At 39.5% G+C, this 21418-nt stretch overlaps 1 protein-coding gene across 1 annotated transcript in view; it reads left to right on the top strand.

The window, feature by feature from the left end:
- trim71 (tripartite motif containing 71, E3 ubiquitin protein ligase) overlaps positions 1–21418 on the top strand; it is a 48244-nt gene that overhangs the window by 19922 nt on the left and 6904 nt on the right. The window contains exons 2-3 of the mRNA XM_059992540.1: positions 4366–4533; positions 20399–20533. Of these exons, the coding sequence (XP_059848523.1) occupies positions 4366–4533; positions 20399–20533 (303 nt within the window). The remainder of the gene's footprint in view (positions 1–4365; positions 4534–20398; positions 20534–21418) is intronic.

Raw genomic sequence — 21418 nt, 5'->3', positions numbered from 1 at the left:
GCAGCCTTTTTTCATGAAAAATTATTTGTGGTAAAATAAAGTGATGGATTAGTCTTTCATCATTGAGAAGGGAAGGGCTTTTTTTCTATCTATACAAGTTCCACCGAACCAAGTTGGATTGATACTTTTTCTAAGTTATGAACTTTGTATGAAAAATAACACCAAAGGAGTTTATTGTCAAACAGACAAAAAATTGTATGTAGACTTAAATTGAAGTTGTCTTGTGCTTCCTAATTCAAACATTGAGTTACTGTAATGTAGGTGTGAACAGTTTAACTACTAACAGACATGTTGGTCCAGGATTGCTGTACCTTGACAGTCATCTTATGCAGAAAGTTGTCTTTATCTTAAGAGCTGTTAATTCAAAGTCTTTGTCTGCTCTGCTTAACAAAGTTGCGACTGAAATCTTAAAAATAACTACATTTTATAGATATGGGATTATTATTGAAAGTTGTAAACCTAAAGGTCATACCCAAGGAAATGCATATTTGTATTTTCCAATAACTAATGCATTTCTCCTCTATATTTTACAATTTGCAAAGGAATATCGGTTTCGTTTGAACACCATGGCTTAGTAATGGGTTATCTGTTATGTTTTGCGTAGACAAAAACTTCAGTCACATCTTGTGCACATTGGAGTCCAGTATAACAAAAGTTCACCTAGATTGAATTCTGGAATAAGATGGGTTTTGCTATGAGGAGGTAATTAAGCATCCTTGGGGATCCAATACTCTGGGTTTATAAACAGAATTTCTTGCAGGTCTTGATGGTCGTTGCAAAAAATATTCCGTGTGGTATGTTTGTAACCAGGATTGTGGTCTCTAAGCAAGGGCCACTGGGGTAGTGCACCTTTTGGAACTCTAGTATTTGAAACTAAGATTGATAAATCTTCAGATATTAAGGAAATCAGGTGATGTGGAATCAATGCAAGTTCAAGGGGACAAGTGTGTACATCTGATATTTCTGTTGTTAAAATGGTTTATAGGAACAAGAAGTCCAATTGGATTTGAGTGAACTCCATCTAAATTATTTGAGGTTCCTTAATTTCACAAGATGAAAGCAATCATATTCTGATTGAGTGACTTACATGAAGTTGCTTTTAAATTGGTTTTTGCCCAAATGGACGTCCAGACTGTGGATTTCCAGAATTAGTCATGTTTCATAATCAACCTTTGTTACCAGGTAGATCTGGCATATGGCAATTGTTCAATGGCATTAATTGCAATTTCTATGTTTTACTTCATTTGCAGTTCATTTATCATTTAAATGGTTTTTGTGGAACTTATGTGTACAATCTGGTTGATCCTGCTTGATGATCATTGTGACCTTCTCAAAACAATTTAATTGAATAGAGGTACTTTTTTCTTGAGACTAGATATTTAACAGAGTATTAAGACTTCATTCTGGTCTGCAACCTGAGGATAGGGATGTAGTTTGATTTTCCCCATATGCTGTCCAGAAACCTTGGAAGATGCTAAGGGAAGATCGTGCCCTTTCTCTCCATGCTGTCACTGAGGTACAAGGGTATTTTCATTGGGCAGTTGTATTACCAGCACCAGGTTTGGAGAAATTATGATGGAATCCTAGAAATCTGAAATAAAATGTTAGGAAATGCCCAGCAGCTGAAGCAGAATGTGTGGGAAGAGAAAGAGTTTTAAGTTAAAAGCTCATTGTTTTACTAATCTACCGCAAATGATCATGTGTTAGCCTCAGTACCTTGATCTCATCTGTTTTTAATTTCAAAGTAGATAGTTGTGGTTTGGAAGCTGAAAATGGGGGAAATTACAAATGCAGTATAGGGAAATGGCAGAAATATTAAAGAATGAAAATCATAAGAAATTGGAAATCCAAATGTAGTATTACTGATTTTTTTTAAAAGGGAAACGTAACGGAGTTCAGACTATATAACAATATTTGTGTAATGAGAGGGGTAACAATTAGTGCCAATGTGGTTCTGTGGAAGGGAAATTCTTTTCAACTTTTTTTTAAAATTGACCTGCTAGGGTAGTTAAAAGGTATTTACCAAAAGGCATTTGATAACAGGCTGTTTCATGCTGTATGATTCTAAAATGCCACAAGGTGTTGCCTTGTCATACTGAGGATCATGTGTTATTTTGTGTAAAAGAATTAACATAAGATGGGAATTCATGGATTTATGGTTAGCAAGCTGTAAGGAATAGCACATTGTGGACTCCAGCTATTTGCAGTGTGTATTGATAAATGAAAAAATGAAAACTGTTCATTGATTATTTATGTTAGGAAGAATATTATTTGAACCATGTCACTAATGAATACTGGTAAATTGAGAAATTAATGTACCTTGTGAAAGAAAGGAATTATAATGGTTTTCTTTTTGTAGGAATGGTGAAGTAGAAAAGTGGGTTTTGCTGTGACAATGTAGTTTCCTTTCCACAGGAAAAGTGCAGTACACCCTACCCTCGTTATATGCGGGGGATACTTTCCTCACAGTTGATGCATAATGTGAATAATTATTTAAATGGAGAAAATAGGGATGCGTTCCAGAGGGCTTCCTAAATGTTTTATCTGTAATTTATTCACATTTTTATACCAATATGACACAAAAGCAGTACCACAATGCAACATTTGTATTTCATCAATTTAAGGTAATATTCAATGTAATAAATCATAGAAAGTTAACATACTAGGGTGTACAGTACTCGCCAACAGTGCTGTGGGAGATGAGTGGTTGTTGTGGTGTCGGGCAGCTTTACATGGATAAGGTGGATGGTTGTGGGTCGTCAGGATTATATCAAGCACAGCAAGAGGCGAAGGAAGACACAGAACTCTGAACTGCGGGCAGCAGAAGATGACACTGGTTTGAAGAAAGTGGTGAGGTTTGTTTGCTTGGCAGCATTTTGTTTTTCAGCATAAATTTGCTTGTAGGGAAGAAGTTTTGATGCAGGGAATGACTGAAATGCTGACTCCATTCAAAACTTGGGTCCATGTCCATCGCCATTTGTGCCAATTGTTCTGACTTCTACCATTCTCTCACCATCAGTAAACTTCTGGGATTTTCAAAATCGTCTGTTGCTTGCAGCATCTGAGAGAGTTCGCCGTAAAAAAATGTGGTTCACACCTTGGTCGAGTGGTTGAATCAGCGATGTTGTGTTAGGTGGCAGGAAATGCACTGTTATATTATGATGAATGCTGTCCAAATGTTTAGGATGGACTGGCATATGGTCAAGCAACAAAAGAACTTTAAAGGCAAGATTCTATTCCCAGCAGTAGCGTCCCAGAGCTGTGTTACCTTTACCAGATGCTGAGCTGTTTATAATTTCCAACTTTTTTTCAAGTGTTAAAGCAGTTCTCTGCCACTCGGCTGATGGCCCAGGACGTGACATTGGACACTTAGGAGGCATAGTTAAACATTTCAAGCACAAAATTACTGCACCATAGGTAAAACCAACAAAAGTTTAAGAGCGCAAGATAGCACATCCACACCTTGCCAAAACCAATGCGAGACTGGTGGGAGTGAGATTGTGAGGCGCGCACACCTAACGTATTGGCAGGAAAGCAGTGCTCCTCGCATAACTGAGTTTTGGACACATATAAGGAGACATTGGTAGAAATAGGTTCCTTGCATAACTGTGAATCTGCATAGTCTGAAGATGCATATAACGAGGATAGGGTGCAGTTGATTTCTCAGATGGAATCCAGTTCCATCCAGTTATCCAGTGAAGAAAGATCAAGTAAAGTGAGCCTAAATCTTTAAAGTTTAAAAGAATCCAAGTGATTGAACACAGCATCTTGGACCTGCATCGTTTTTCTCATCTGTCAGAACTGCATTATCTATTTTTTTTTAAATTAGGGAAATTTGACAAGCTCAGTGCTGCGAGGGACCTAGATAATCAGTATTCAAGGCTGAGACATTTCTTCTGTTGAATGTTGTGAATCCTTGGAATTCTTTTCTCAAAGCTTTGGGTGCTAGGTTACTGAGTATATTAAAGGCTGAGGTGGTTTCTTTTAATTTGAGGCAATCAAAGATTGTAGGGATCAGAAAGGAATGTGGAGTTAAAGCCAGTGGTGAGATCAGCCATTGAATACTGGAGTGATCTTGTGGGGAATAAATTACCTGCTACTTCAGCGTTTTGAAATAACTTATGAATATTTAAAATTGCTGTGATTATTAGGAAGTGGAGCCATGGTTACCATTTGAAACTTATAATATTTTGCCAAAAAATAATTATAACACGAACTGAAGTTCCTTTTACAGAGCAATTTTGCAAAATTATTCGTTAAGGCATCATTTCATTCGTGCTTTCGTGAACAAATTGAAGATTTTCTCTATTAAATGAATGTCTTAATTTGAAATTTATCAATGCTGATAGGTTTCTTCTGTTTCAGGTGATGCGTCTGTACTGTGATACCTGCGCTGTGCCGATTTGTCGAGAATGCACAATGAGCCGTCATGTAGGTCACAGCTTTGTCTACCTCCAGGATGCCGTACAGGACTCCAAAGAAATAACCTTACAGTTATTAGCAGATGCACAGCAAGGCCGGCAGGCCATTCAGGTTTGCAAATGTGTTGTTGTAACTTTCCTGAGTTTAATTTGCTCTAATCTTTTCTAATCACTTCTACTCTTATTCCTTTCTGATTTCCACCCTCCCTGCCCACCTCTCCCTGAACTTGTATGCCTTAGCAGTAGTAGAGACGTGGCCATTCAGAAACCAGCCATTCTGAATGCGATTAGCATTTAGAAATAGAGCTCGGTAAGTTTCAGGTCATAAGTAGCTACATTTGTGCAAATGTGCTAAACATCCAGCAACATTTACAACTTTGGAAATAGTAGATTAAAAAGCAAATAACCACTCCACCATTTGCTTTCCTACCCACAACCATAAATTTGCCATTTGAACTTGTGGAATCTCATGTCCTCTATCAGTACTGAGTGATTGAATCCTAGAACTTGTATGTTGAAACATTCAGTACACAATTCTGTATAAGGCTGCTGAGTCATAATGGGACCTTTAACACTAGAACCACCGTAATGGCTTCCTTTTAGATTTTGGCATTTTCCATATAAATGTTTTATCAAGGATTCTTTCTGTAAATCTATTAAGGAGATACTTCAGGTAAGAGTACTTAAAATAAATTGTACATCTTTCTCATTTTCCTGTCAATTGTGGTTTGGAAAGTGATGGTGAGGCCTGTGTCGGTCAGGGTGGACCATGGATGTTGCGTCCTAGCCACCTTAGCTACACAAGCCAGGGCAGTATGATTTGGAGAGCAAGCTGTTGCCTGTGTAGCGAACTTCCCCTCTCTAAGCATCATTTGAACCCAAATGAAGGGCAGAGACCAGCAGTGTCGCAGGAGTTGCCAGTCAGCTTTGAACTCAATGTAGGACTTTTGAGAGTTCAGCTCTGACTTTTCCCTCTGGGTTTACTCCTAAAGCCTTCACTATGAGAGGATATAGTCACAAGGCAGCAGAGGCTTAAGATCAAAGTTTTCCTTTTCATAGATGAGCTGCCAACCATGGCTGACGAGCCCCATCTGTCCAAAGTGATTGGTTTTAAGACTCCAGAAACCAGTCATGTAAAAACAAATCTAGAAAAGTTTTTATTCCCTTAATTTTGCATGTTAGAAAAGCCTTATCCAAAGTTGATGGTTTAAAAAGAAATTAGAATAAATATTACTAGAAAGTAAAAAAATCATTTAATTTAAAAAAAATCTACGAAATTGAAACCAAATTTTTTAAGTATGTTTAACAATAGGGTTAAGAGCTTGTCTACCTATTCTGGAGAGCAAAAAGGGAAGAGGAGCTCCTAATAAAGAAGCTAACAAAAACCTCACTACCGAATTTTCCTCCAGTTGGAGCCATGAAGGGCGATCTTGGTCATCTATATCATAAATCCAAAAAGTAATATAGCGAATATTCTATGCCGTGCATAGAAGCTGAGCCACATATGAAGGCCAGGAGCTGACTTGGTCATCAGAGGCTATTTGAGTTGTATAGCATCTAATAGGTAGTGGGAGCTTGTTGCCAGTACCACTCCTGGCTGCAACAACCTTAAGGAGCCACAGGAAAGTGAATGCTGCTGTGAACCATGTTTACTTAGCACTGCTATTTAAACATTGCTTGCACCACAGCAGTGTTCGGAAAATAATTTGAGCACAAAATCACTACCTATTTTAAGGGAAGACAGCAATGCATTCAGTTGTGAGATTTATGGGGTCTTTTATGGTTTTTATCAAACATAGGCTTAGCGTTCTTCTAATACTTCCCTCCCTGAAAATAACTGCCAAGGCTAGTACCTTGTTTGAGTGTTATTAAACTCTTTGATACTTAGGATAGAAGATTCTGTGCTAAACTAGCTTTTAAAAAAAATAATAATAATAATTCCCCAGAACCATCAGTATTAGTGTCTTCTGTGTTTGGGAATATAATTAGTTTATTATGGGAAATTTGAGGGTGAGTATAAATCATCAGCTTCTATTTGTTTGATTCTGCATGGCTGTTGAGTATACCTGTTGCAAACTCCTGACTTAACTGTTAGATTGTTTACTGGTCTTTGGGATGTTTCAACTTGAGTTTTATTTTGTCCTCTTACAAAGACAAATTTTGCAGGACCTTAAGATTGCCTTGATTTAGCATTCAAGTCCACAGAGCACTTAGCAGTTGGCTGCCATTGACATAATCTGTAGAACCACCTTCAGTTTTGGTTATACATTCTTTATTCCTGATTAAGTTCCCACTGTGCCTGTATTTATCAGAATGGCAAAACGCCTTCTAAAGTTGCAGAAGGTTCTAGAAAGCCACGCTGCACTATGAGCAATCTCCAGTTGCCATTCTACCAAATTGTTTGGATTTTTTTGTAATGTTATACCTCTGCTTTTCTTGCATTTCTTTAATTCTCTCTTTTGGTGTTTAGTTTGTCTCATAACTGGTCATTTGTGGGTGTGGTGCTGAAGGAGACCTGTCGTCGGATTAAAATCAATATTGTTGGATAGAAAGGCAGGACAGAGATGGATATTCCCAAGGTTTATCAAGATGAATGCAGTTCCAGTAGCACGTGTTCTTGGTACCACCTAGGATGAAACAGCTTGGTTTTATTCACACCAATTGTCATGTCTCTATCTTGGTTGCAATGTACAATCCAAAATGTGTACTGGTGTCTTTGCTAGTATGTTCCAAAGCCTTAGCCTCTTTCACTTGGGCAGGCTAGGGCAAATAGACACATGCCAAACTGGCTGCCTTATTGTGATAGGACATTCAGCCCATTAATCCAACCAGCTTCCAGCAGAGCAATCCCATCAGTCCTACTCTTGATTATGCTGTACCCCTGAAACGTTTTCCCTTCCATAGCCATCAATTTCCCCTTTACTTATTTTGCCACTTCAAACAAAAGTTCACTGTAGTCAATTAAACTACTGTCTCCTATACCATCACCAACCTTATCAGCTCTGGGGATCTCCCATCCACTGCCACCAACCTCATAGTTCCCACACACACTTCCTGTTTCTACCTCCTACCCAAGATCCACAAACCTGCCTGTCCAGGTAGACCTATTGTCTCAGCTTGCTCCTGCCCCACCAAACTCATTTCTGCATACCTGGACACTGTTTTATCCCCCGTTGTACAATCTCTTCCCACCTATGTTTGTGACACTTCTCACGCTTTGAATTTTTTCAGTGATTTTAAGTTCCCTGGCCCCCACTGCCTTATTTTCACCATGAACGTCTAGTCCCTATATACCTCCACCCCCCACCAGGACGGTCTCAAAGCTCTTCGCTTCTTTTTGGATTCCAGACTAACCAATTCCCCTCTACCACCACTCTCCTCTGTCTAGCGGAATTAGTTCTTACTCTCAATAATTTCTCCTTTGGCTCCTCCCACTTCCTCCAAACCAAGACTGTAGCCATAGGCACCCGCATGGATCCCAGTTATGCCTGCCTTTTTGTTGGCTTTTTGGAACAGTTCATGTTCCAAGTCTATATGGGTATCCGTCACCCTCTTTTCCTTAGCTACATCAACGACTGCATTGGTGCTGCCTCCTGCACGCATGCTGAGCTCGTTGACTTCATTAACTTCACCTCCAACTTTCACCCTGCCCTCAAATTTACCTGGTCCATTTCTGACACCTCCCTCCCCTTTCTTGATCTTTCTGTCTCCATCTCTGGAGATGGCTTATCTGCTGATATCTACAATAAGTCTACAGACTCCCACAGCTACCTGGTCTATTCTTCTTTCCACCCTGTCTCTTGCAAAAATGCTATCCCCTTCTCACAATTCCTCCATCTCTGCTGCATCTGCTCTTAGGATGAGGCTTTTCATTCCAGGATGAAGGAGATGTCTTCCTTTTTTAAACAAAGGGGCTTCCCTTCGTCCACCATCAACTCTGCTCTCAAACACATCTCTCCCATTTCCCACACATCTGCCCGCCACCCCACTCAGGATAGGGTTCCCCTTGTCCTCACCTACCACCCCACCAGCCTCCAGATCCAACGAATAATTCTCTGTAACTTCCGCCACCTCCAGCGGGATCCCAGTACCAAGCACATCTTTTCCTTCCCACCAATCTCCCTCCTGGCACTTACCCTTATAAACAGAACAAGTGCTACACCTGCCCTTATACTTCCTCCCTCACCACCATTCAGGGCACCAGACAGCCCTTCCAGGTGAGGTGACGTTTCACCTGTGAGTTGGCTGGTGTGGTATACTGCATCCGGAGCTGGCATTTTATATATTGGTGAGACCGGACGCAGACTGGGAGACTGTTTCGTTGAACATCTATGCTCGGTCCTCCAGAGAAAGCAGGATCTCACATTTTAATTCTACATCCCATTCCCATTCTGATATGTCTATCCATGGCCTCCTCTACTGTCAAAATGAATCCAAACTCAGGTTGGAGGAACAACACCTTGTATACTGGCTGGGTAGCCTCCAACCTGATGGCATGAACATTGACTTCTCTAACTTCTGTTAATGTCCCTCTCCTTCTTACCCCATTCTTGACATATTTAGTTTTTTTCTCTTTCTGCCCATCACTCTGCCTGTTCTCCATCTCCCTCTGGTGCTCCCCCCTCCCCCTTTCTTTCTCCCAAGGCCTCCTGTCCCATGATCTTTTCCCTTCACCAGCTCTGTATCACTTTCGCCAATCACCTTTCCAGCTTTTAGCTTCATCCCACCCCCTCCGGTTTTCTCCCATCATTTCACATTTCCCCCTCCTGCTTTCAAATCTCTTACTATCTTTTCTTTCAGTTAGTCCTGACGAAGGGTCTTGGCCTGAAACGTCGACAGTGCTTCTCCCTATAGTTGCTGCCTGGCCTGTTGTGTTCCACCAGCATTTTGTGTGTGTTGTTTTAACCTATGAAGATATCTTTGGGATGCAAATGTACACTCTGTACAGACTGCATCCGCTTCCCTGGCATGACAAAGCATTGAAATGAAGGTGCAAAAGAGGTTTTTTTTGTGTCTGTGACCGTACAAGTCATAGGAGTAGAATTAGGCCATTCAACTCATCAAGTCTGCTCCACTATTCAGTCATAGCTGATTCATTATCCCTCGGAACCACATTGTCCTACCTTCTCCCCATAACCTTTGAAGTCCTTACTAATCAAGAACCAATCAACCTTCACTTTAAATATACCACTGACTTGGTATGTCAAGTATATGTCAGCTTCTTTTAGAATAATACTGCCAGACCTCCATTAATACTGCTTGATCCTCCAGACTGCAAATTATTTTCTCAGGCAACACGAGTGAATCTGCAGATGCTGGAAATAAATAAAAACACAAAATGCTGGCAGAACTCAGCAGGCCAGACAGCATCTATGGGTGGAGGTAGTGATGACGTTTCGGGCAGAAACCCTTCATCAGGAGTGAAGCACCATCCCATGTTACTTCACTTAAGTGGCTTTCAGGAATCTGTGATGTGTTCCTTTTTCTTTGACGCATGATAGTGCTTCCAGTCCAAAAATGTAACGTATTTGCTGTTAGTTCACAGATCTACTGTTAATTCTTGTCATGCTGATGTTTGGTGGAGAAACCAGGACACCTCACAGATGCTAATTATGGTGAACTTCAGTGCTCTGAATACTTCATGACTTCTTTTGGGTCAGAGTTAGGTTGTCTGTTAAAATAGAACAGCTCTGTTTTTAGATTGAGCAAACAGGTTAATTTGTAAGCATTCAGTGGCTCTTGCATAATCTAGCTCCTGCCATTTGTCAGGTATTTTAACAATTAAGTCCTGCTTTTTAAAAAAAGCATTGAATATTTCCAATTTTCAAGGCTAGTTGATTATTTTGAATTTAAAAACTTGTCTTTTAAAGACTAACTAGTGCGTTAAACTTTGTTATTTGTGAAGGGAAATTGACTTCCTTTCGCCGCAGTGTTACATTTACATACATAGAAGTCCCTTTTTTAAATTTGCGTTTGATTAAATGAAATATGTGGAATGTGTAATAGATGGGCTTCCCAGACTTGAAACGTTACCATGTTTTTCCATGGGGGTAAACTGCCAAGTAAAATAAATGAATTTATTTACTTGGGGGTGTTGCTGTCTAGCTGTTAAAATGGAAGCAGAGTTAACTGTAGAGAGAAATGTAAAAGTATGAAGCTTGCCAGATTATTACATCTCAAAAGTCTCCCAATGAAATGTAAACATTGTAACTCGGCTGTTATGAATCTGCTTAGATAATCAAAACTCTTTAACATTAGTGAACCGCAACTTAATGCCAGTAATGTTTCTCTTCAATTCAGCTGTTTAATTTTGTACCCTGAAACTGTTAAAGTAAAATTGAGAATTTCATCATACTCAGAATGTGCTGAATGACTATTCCAGCATTTATTGCCCATTCCTTAATGTCCTGGAGGTGGTGATTACCATTGGCAGTGGCCATTACTGCTATGTTGAATAGGAAGTCTGAGGCTTCAATCTGTCAGTGGAATGACAATGTTTCCAGGTCATGGTATTGCCTCACTTGAAAGGGTACCAGCATATATTAAGCTGCTTACAAGCTTCAGCACAATATATTCAGTTTAGTTTGATTTCAGTTTTCTCTTTACTGCTATAGTTCAGCTCCTTGAATAGGTTTCCTTTCAGCATAGTTTGTCATTTTCCTTTGTGAATAACTGCACGTTTATCAAGGCTGCTGCTGCAAAAAATGGAGGTCATGTTTTTGATACTTGTACTGGACATTTAATTCAGTATTGTAAAAGGCAAACCTTTAAAAATTGAGCTCCAGCAGCTGCTGTCTCGGTAGGTATGGCAAGACCTAGTGATCATAGCTTTTTACTTCGGCTGCTGGAATGAATTTCTGGTTCACCTGGATAATGGAGCAATGATGGTTTTATTTATGCAAGTGCCTTGGATTCCATTTAATTGGACCATCAGTTATTTCAGGGCAGCCACTTATTTGAGGAAACTTAAAGAAGGTTGAAAGTAGCCAAGATTATTTCCATTATTTGGGACATTATGCCACTTAATTGGGACTGCAGGACAGTTTCTAACTTGCATCAGAGGCGTACACTTGCATGGCTGTTAGATACTACATCGCTGTTAGACACTACATTGTGCTTAGAACGAACAATTTTTAAATAGCGTCAGCTGTGTGTGCGTGTTCAAACAGCAGTGATTTTTGTCACTGATAGTTGGTGAGAGCTAAGCAGTAAGACAACTCTGAAATGTTGCTTACTGAGAATTCAGGCTGGGTGTGAAAATGAAACAATTTCACTACAAATTAAGAACTATGAAAATTTGAAGTTATTGGAAATCATCTTTAATGTTACATTGAAAATGAAGATTTGGAGGATGCAGTTGTCAAAGACATCCTATGAAGGCAGTCGCTAGATTTCTGTGCTGATTTTATGCTGAGTATTAATAGAACATGACAGTGTACACTGGGTAAATTCCTCTGTAAATAAATAGTAGGAGCTAGTAGTTACATAGTACTGTATTAGTATTCTAATTTGTTCTGTATTTCATTTAAATACTTAATTTGTTATTCAGTTAGTCATAGGATATGACAGCACAGAAACAGGTCCTTCACCTCATTTAGTCCATACCCCGAACATTAATCTGCCTAGTCCCATTAACCTGCACCTGGATCATAGCTCTCCATGCCCTTCTCATCCACAAACCTATCCAAAATTCTCGTAAGCGTTGAGATCAAATCTGCATCCACCACATGCACTGGCAGCTCCTTCCTACTCTCGCCATCCTCTGAGTGAAGTTCCTCTTAAGCATTTCAGCTTTCACCCATAACCTATGATCTCTAGTTGTAGCCTCAATAGATCTGGGTTTGAGAGGGTAAACAGCTTTGTTCCTTGGCATTCCCATCACCAAGGACCATAGTGGTCTGTACACACCAGCTATTTTATTTCTATCTTTCCTGCAGGTAGGTGACCAAAATGTTTCAAATTGGGCCTCACCAAGGTGTTAGACAATTTCAACATAGCATCCCAGCTCTTGTACTCATTAATTGATTTATGAAGGTCAATGTGCCAGAAGATTTCTTTATGACCTTATCTACCTGTGACTTGTTATCCTTTTGCTACATGAAATATCTCTCAAAGATTCCCTAAACCCGTTATACTTGCCTTTTATCTGACAGGAACATACAAACATGGTACTCTCAAAATTTCACTTTTGAAGATCTTTCCGTTACCAAGTACACTTTTGTCAGAAAACAAACTATTGCAATCCCTGTACACCCATGACTGTCGCCACCCACTAATCTACTAATTAAATTTGCCGATGACATTACATTGATTAGCCTAATCTCAAACAATAATGGCAGATGGAGTTCAACCTGGAAAAGTGTGAGGTGGTACACTTTGAAAGGACAAACTCCAAGGCAGAGTACAAAGTAAATGGCAGGATACTTGGTAGTGTGGAGGAGCAGTGAGATCTGGGGGGTACATGTCCACAGGTCCCTGAAAGTTGCCTCACAGGTAGATAGGGTAATTAAGAAAGCTTATGGGGTGTTAGCTTTTATAAGTCGAGGGATAGAGTTTAAGAGACACGATGTAATGATGCAGCTCTATAAAACTCTAGTTAGGCCACACTTGGAGTAGACAGAGTGGACAGCCAGCACCTCTTCCCCAGGGCACCACTGCTCAGTACAAGAGGACATGGCTTTAAGGTAAGGGGAGGGAAGTTCAAGGGAGATATTAGGGAAAGGTTTTTCACTCAGAGTGGTTGGTGTGTGGAATGCACTGCCTGAGTCTGTGGTGGAGGCAGATACACTAGTGAAATTTAAGAGACTGCTAGACAGGTATATGGAGGAATTTAAGGTGGAGGGTTATATGGGAGGCAGGGTTTGAGGGTTGGCACAACATTGTGGGCCGAAGGGCCTGTAATGTGCTGTACTATTCTATGTTCTGTGCTCTATAATGAGGTGGCCTACAGGAAAGAAGTCATCTCTGACACAGTGGTGTCAAGAAAACAACTTGTCCCTCAATGTTTCAAAAACAAAGGAGCTGGTTGTGGATTACAGGAGGAATGGAGATGGGCTAACCCCTATTGACATCAATGCATTTGGGGTTGAGAGGGTAAACAGCTTTGTTCCTTGGCACTCGTATCACTGAGAACCTCACATGGTCTGTACACACCAGCTATGTGGTGGAAAAGGCACAACAGCACCATTTTCGCCTCAGACGATTGAGGAAGTTTGGTATGGGCCCCCAAATCCTCAGAATTTTCTGCAGGGGCACAATTGAGAGCATCCTGACTGGCTGTATCACTGCCTGATATGGGAACTGTACCTCCCTTAATCACTGAATTCTGCAGAGAGTTGTGCAGGCAGCCCAGTGCATCTGGAGTTATAAACTTCCTAAGATTCAGGACATTTACAAAGACAGGTGTGTAAAAAGGGCTCGTAGGATCATTGGGGACCCAAGTCACCCGAACCACTATCTATTTTAGTTGCTACCATCGAGGAAACAGTACCACAACATAAATGCCAGGACCAACTGGCTCTGGGACAGCTTGTTCCATCAGGCCGTCAGACTGATTAACTCACACTGATTTGAGTGTATTTCTATGTTGCATTGACTGTACTATTTGTTATAAATTACTACGATTGCACATTTAGAGGGAGATGTAACATAAAGATTTTTACTCATGTCTGTGATGGATGTAAGAAGTGGTCAGTTCAATTCAATTCAATCCACACTTGCAAGAAGCTTTTTGATAGGATCTAAATAGGTCTTTCTCAAATTTATGTCTGTCTGTGGACTAGACCTATGGTCTAAGCACACATCCCTGAGGTTCATGAGTTTTGATTTTCAGCAAGTGGAGGTGTTATTTCCAATCTGCACTGATTGTGATCTCCTGGTTAGGAAGTCAAGTGGCAGAGGGAAGTATAGAGACCCAGGTTCTGGAACTTTTCAATCAGAACTATAGGATATCTTTTTATCTATTTCTATGAATTGGGGCAGGCACTTAATTGGGTCAAAATGTACTGGTCCTGATGCGTCCAATTAACAAGAGTCCACTGTAAATAATAAGTGAATCATGCTTTTCTCTGCTTTTGTGCATACAATAGAATGCCACACAGTTTTTGTCTTCCCCTATCTAGACAAAGACATTGAATCAGTAACTTGCTAGATGCGATGTGTAACTTGCCAGACTCAGAACTGACCAAGCTCCTCCAGACAAACATTCTGAATATTGGTCTCAAAGCTGTAGCACTTGGTGTAGAATAAACTTGATGCAAATTTTCTATGTCTTTATGCCCTAGTCTGTTGCTGCTGCCATATTAGAAATCAGTGGTTGTGCATAATAGTCCATTTACAACTGAATTGGTGTCAATAACTTTTTTCTAAACTTATTATCATGACAGGTAGAAAGAGCGGTTGAGCACAGTCTGAATTGAATTGACTTTTTTTTACATCCTTCACGCATATGAGTAAAATCTGTTACGTTTCCATTTGAATGTGCAATGTGTGATTTATAGTAACTTGTGATGAATAGTACATACAGTAATATAGAATAAAAATACAATTGTATCAGCGTGATCAGTCTGGTGGAAGAAGCTTTCCGGATGATAGCAGCTACAACAGTTTGTGGTTTGGGTGACTCAGGTCCCCAATGATCTTTTTTATACACTTATCACTGTAAATGTCCTGAATAGTGGGAAGTTCATATCTACAGATGTGCTGACCTGTCTGCACCTCTCTCTGCAGAGTCTTGTGTCTGATGAAAGTGCAGTTCCCATACCAGGCAGTAATGCAGACAGTCAGGATGCTCTCAGTTGTGCCCCTGTAGGAAGTCCTTAAGATTTGGGGATTCATGCCAATCTTCAACCATCTGAAGTGCTTTTGTACTTTTTTCATCACATGGCTGGTATGTACAGAACACACAAGATCCTTGGTGATGTGTATGCCGAGGAACTTAAAGCTGTTCACCCTCTCAACCACACATACATTGATGTCAATTGGGGTTAGCCTATTTCTATTCCTCCCTGTAGTCCACAACCAGCTCCTTTGTTCTTGCAGTATTGTTTTCTTGATACCACTGTCAGGGTGATGACTACTAATCTGTAGACTGCTTCATTATTATTGAGACAATCATGTAGTATCGTAAGCAGATTTAATTAGCATATTGGAGCTGTGGATGACAGCACTGTCTTGGGTAAAGGATCAATGTAAAGGAGAAGGCTTAGGACACAACCCTGAAGGGCTCCTGTGTTGAGGGACAGGTGAGGGAGCCCACTCTTACCACCCGCAGGTGATTTGAGTCTGCCAGTGTCTTGTTTGAATTTTAATAATTTGATTGAATTAATGTTCCGTTTCATGAGACCACATTTGATCAACATACCATAAGTGTTTCAAATTCAAGGCAAATAATTAACTTTATTGCTGCTAAAGAATGACAGTTGATCTTTTTATTCCCACAGGCAGTAAGAGGAAAAATATTCTAGCAGCAGTATTTTCTGCAGATAGCATAGGTTAGAGTTGTATAGAATTTTTACAGTGAGCTCTTTCTTGCACCATGAAAGGCTGCATTCATTCACAGGATGTGGATATTACTGCAAAAGCCAGCATTTCTTGTCTCTTGGACTGAGTCATTTACTAGGGTCTTTCAGAGGACAATTGAGTCAACCATCCTGATGAGTTTAATGTTTGATATGGACCATGCTGGGTAAGGATATCAGATTTCCTTCTCTGAAAATTGTTTGGTATCAGATTCTTTTGACTATGTGGTAGCTTCTTTCACAATGATAGATTTTATTAATATAACTAAAGATTTATTTAAATAGTTTTAAGTAGGGAATGGGGCATGAAGAATGGTAATCCAGCTGAAAAATGGGAAGATGATTTTTCTTAGTGGGTTCTAAGTCATTTAGAGAATGTCCTACTTTGCATTGAGTTGACCTTTCAGCAGCACCATATTGCCTTTTTTATATATTGGAACTGATTAAATGGATTTCTAGACCAAGATGGTAATGCATTTCATCCTTTTGCTCAAGTATCTGCAAAATGGATTCTAAAGGGAGGACATGTTTGACTTCTTTAAGGATTTCAGAAGCTTGGTGGATGAATGAGAACTATTGTATACCTACCCTGTGTTCATTTGCAAAAGATGCTTGATAAAGTGCTTTGAAAGGTTACTGCAACAAATTAAAAATTCATGGAATAGATAGAGGATTAGCTAATTCGAAGAAAATAGATTTGGGCCAAATAAAATGGGCCATTTTAGACCATAAGACATAGCAGAATTAGGCATTTGGCCCATTGAGTTTCTCCCCCTCCTCAGCCATGCTCCCCAGCCTTCTTCCTGTAACCTTTGATGCCATGTCCAACATGTCCAATCAGGAACCTATCAATCTCTGCCTTAAATGCACCCAATGACCTGGCCTCCACAGCTGCCTGTGGTAACAAATTCCACAAACTCCCTCTGGCTACAGCAATTTCTCTGCATCTGTTTTAAATGGACACAGCTCTATCCAGAGGCTATCTTAGATACTCTCTCTCTCCCCCCCCACCACCACCACCATGGAAAACATCCTTTCCACATCTGTGTCTAGGCCTTTCAACATTTGAAAGGTTTCAATGAGGTTCTCTTCTCTTCCCCCCCCCCCCCACCCCCCCCCCCCCCGATCCTACTGAATTCCAGCAAGTACGTCTCAGAGCCTTCAAATGTTCCTCGTGATAACTCTTTCATTTCCGCAATCATCCTTGCAAACCTCTGGACCCTCTCCAATGCCAGCACATCTCTTCTAAGTTGAGGAGCCCAAAACTACAATACTCAAGGTGAGGCCTCACCAGTGCCTTATAAAGCTGCAACATCACATCCCTGCTCCTGTATTATTGACAACTTGAAATGCTAATATTTTATTTACCTTCCTCACCGCTGACTCAATCTGCAAGTCAACTTGTAGGCTCCCAGTCTCTTTGCATGTCAGACTTTTGAATTTTCTCCCCATTTAGAAAATATTCCAAATTTATTTCTACTACCAAAGTGCATGACCATGCATTTCCATCATTGTAATTCATTTGCCACTTTCTTGCCCATTCTCCTTAGGTCCTGAAATCTTAAGTCCTTCTACATTCTGCTTGTTTCCTCAACACTACCTACCCCTTACCAATCTTCCTTATCATCTGCAAACTTGACAACAAAGCCATCTTTTCCATCATCTAAATCATATATATACAGCATAAAGAGAAGTCACAACACTGACCCCTGTGGAACGCCGTTAGTCACTGGCAGCCAACCAGATAAAGGATTCTTTTATTCCCACTCAGCCAATGTTCTAACCATCTAAGTAACTTTCCTGTAATACCATGGGCTGTTAACTTGGTAAGCAGTCTCATGTGTGGCACTTTATAATGTTCTATGAAACAATATGTTCATGGCATTTCCAAAAATTGCTCACTGAAAATGTGATTTCAGTGTAAAAAGCTAGTTAATCCCTTGTTTGGGAAATCCCCTTCCTGAATGAAATTAACATGTGAATAAATATTTAAGTTAGTGTTAGGAAATTTATGGCAAGGCAGATCTGTTTTTGAGCAATTTGATATTTTTGACCAAACTGGTCATTGCATTATTTGCTACAGTAAACTTGAACTGCGCTTCAGATGTTGTCCTTGGAAACAGTTGATGAAAGGGAGGCTTTTGGAAGAAAATTTTAAAGCAAGTAACATTGTGAATAGACGTGAACCTGTAGAATGAGAGGGCTTGTGTTTTGTAGCAACTTCTATTAGATAAATTGAGCAAATTCAAGGTTACATTAAAAGAATAACAGCTCACTGTTGCATAAAGGCCTAGAGCTTTTGAAATTCATGTTGGGAGCTCAGCATGGTTGATAAGAGTTGAGATGTACAGTTGGGCAATGTTATTAAAACCCCTTTTGGAAGCATTTCAGTAGCATAGTGAATGTCTAGTGAAAGTCTATAGAATGGGAGTACTCCAAATCTGCACCTATTGACGTCATAAAGCAAACTAACAAAGCATTGATACCCCATCTGTTTATCAGTTTCAACATTACAATTACCTTGAGCAGATTTTAAGTTTACTTCGCAGCTTGTAACTTGTCTATTCAGAAAATGTTTAATTTTAGAATTTGATTTCACAAAGGAATAGACAGGATTGAATTATCCAGTTATCCAATGATCAGATTTACTGCTGTTAGAAAAATAAATGATATCAAGAGTGCTGGAGGCAGTTGAGTCTTTTATATGACAAGCAGCTGTCTCAGGTTACGATCTCAGAAGTTATGATGCATTGGCACAGCCTGGCACTGAAAAGAAAATGTTTATAACCCACGAAATAGTATTGCTATTAAGGGTGCTACACATTTTTAAAATACTGTAGAATAAGTTGATCTGATAGACTTCGATAAAAGTACTGTGTTTTGTTTGTGCAATTGGAACTGTATGTAGATCAGATTGAATGATCCAGCCTCAAGATATGCATCATATTTTGGCCTATGATAATTCATTGTTGTAATCTGAATTAGAAAGAAATGATGGATTTCAACAGGTTCTTAACCTGTAGTTAACTATCATCCTTGGAGATTATTTCTGAAGTGTGATCGCTGCATTTACAATTCCCGTTTGTACTGCTACAATTTGCTTTTGTCTTGTTTTTTTTTGGAACTGGAGCATTGGTAGTAAAAGCTGAAATTTTTGGCACCTGTTTACCCTTAATGTCTTTTGATTTTAGTTTTAATTAGCACCCTTGAAACCATGCAGTTAAATAGTGCTTAGCAGCATTGACACTAAAGATCCAAATACTACTTTTATTAATCCAGGATGTTTTGGGGGTTAATCCTGAGGAAAAATTCCTTCTCAAAAATTTATTGCAGCCTTGATCAAAATTTTGGTTGGCTGTCAAGGAGTTTGGGGTGGATAAGTTAAACTAGTCATACGTTGAATAAAAGTAGTTCTGCACCGAAGGTTATGGTAGTAACTGTATTGACAGTAAATTTTTTGTTCAATGCTGGAAAACTGGCTCAATGATAAACTTTGAATCCTCCTCTACTGCAGTAAAATGTTCAGAAATTGTATCCCAGGTTGCAGATGGCAAAATTTATTTTGATTTTGTCATTGTTAGTATGAAATGTATCCTTGGAAAATGAGGTTTTTAATTACAGATTTGAGTGAAGTGTAGTTTTGTATAAATTAAATAGCTAGTAGACCCGCAGTGATGAGGAATCTCCATACATAGGTGTATACCTTAGCAAAATGCTAGAAGAAATCAGCAGACTCAGCAGCATCTATGGAAACAAGTAAACAGTCAATGTTTTGGGTTGAGACCCTTCTTCAGTCCCTTATCTGTGTTTGAGCCTGAAGTAGTGTGACTGCTGGCAATTTTACTCTTCATTTGAGACATTATACAAATTAGTCTAATCCTGTCAGGTTCTTGCAAGAAAAGGAAGTTCAAAGTAAATATATGTCACCATATGTGACCATGAGATTCACTTTCTTATGGCATACTCAATAAATCTGTAATACAGTCAATGAAAGGCCACATTTGATGTTCAACCAGAATGCAAAAAGTGACGATGTGCAAATACAAAAATAAATAATAAACAAGTTAATGAGATGAAGTCTTTTGAAAGTGAGTCAATGGGTTGTTGGAACATTTCAGGGATGGAACTAACAGTTCAGTGAGTGGTTTGGGCTCCTTTTAATTTCCTTACATTTGAAATTTAATTTATCATCTGTCCTAAAATTAAGTAGAATTACACCTTGAAGCTTTGGGCACTGGGGGCAATTTTAAAATATAAAAATGAGAGGAGTTTTGGATAAGAGTCTTATATAACTGGCCCTCTGAACATGTAGTTCAAATATTCTAGAGCATTCTTGTGACGCCACTGCTTTTTGTTCAGTGGTCATATTAGTGTAAATAATGTTATTTGTGACATTAATTATACTTGCACCTCTTCCCTATTATTACCATTGCCCTGTACTTCCTCTCCATCTTGCAGCTCAGTATAGAGAAGGTTCGAGCTATGGTGGAACAAGTAGAGATGAAAGCTCAAGTTATTCGATCAGAAGTCAAAGCGGTAACTTCACGGCACAAGAAGGCTTTAGAGGAACGTGAATGTGAGCTATTACGAAAAGTGAGTTGGAGTTTGCTCTATTTCTTTTTCTCTGAACATGCTTTCCAGTCTATCAGTTTGATTCTATTTCAAATCATTGTATTAATTTGGATTAAGTTCATACTCTGATAGTTTGAACTGCAGCATATAGTTTGACTGATGCAACTCAATATTTAATGTCATGTGGAATATTGCCACTTGCCCTACTACAAAATTTCTTTGTGTCTCAAATATTGTATTTGGACTTGTATATGGATTTAGTGATGTTACTCATGGTGATGGATGCAGTGTGGATTCAGCCCACTGAGTCCACATTGACCATCATCCACCCAATTACAGTAACACAAGATTAATCCCATTTATGTTTTATTTAGAGATACAGTAACATGGGATAACCCACATTATCCAATTGTACCCATGTGACCAATTAACCCACTAACCTCTATGTTTTTGGAATGCGGAGGGAAACTGGAGCACCCAGAAGAAACACACCATCAAGGGGAGAACATACAAACTCCGCACAGGCAGCGGTGGGAATTGAACCCTGGTCACTGGCACTGTAATAGCTTTGCTATCCTACATTCTCATTAACTTCCATCATAATCTACCAATCACTTGTGCAACAGGGGCAATTTACAGTGGCCAGTTAAACTCCCAACCCACACTTTGTAGTAGGAACAGAGGGCATCCAGAAGAAACAGCATCGGAGACCAGGATTACTTCCTAGATCTCTGGTGTTGAGATCTCTAGTTCTTCTAATGTGCCACTGTCCTGCTGTGGTAATGATGGACACAAAGGTGGTGGTTGCAGGTCAGGAGGTCTCATCCATTGATAGTGATGGTTCTCATCTTTCTGTCTTTAAAAAAAAGTGCAATCTGTTTGAGTGAAATGTCAGAGGCCAATTGA

The sequence above is a fragment of the Hypanus sabinus genome, chromosome 17, assembly GCF_030144855.1.
Source record: "Hypanus sabinus isolate sHypSab1 chromosome 17, sHypSab1.hap1, whole genome shotgun sequence".
In the NCBI taxonomy this organism is placed as follows: domain Eukaryota; kingdom Metazoa; phylum Chordata; class Chondrichthyes; order Myliobatiformes; family Dasyatidae; genus Hypanus; species Hypanus sabinus.
Note: the sequence above shows the minus strand (reverse complement) of the source record. Positions and strands in the feature narration are given on the sequence as shown.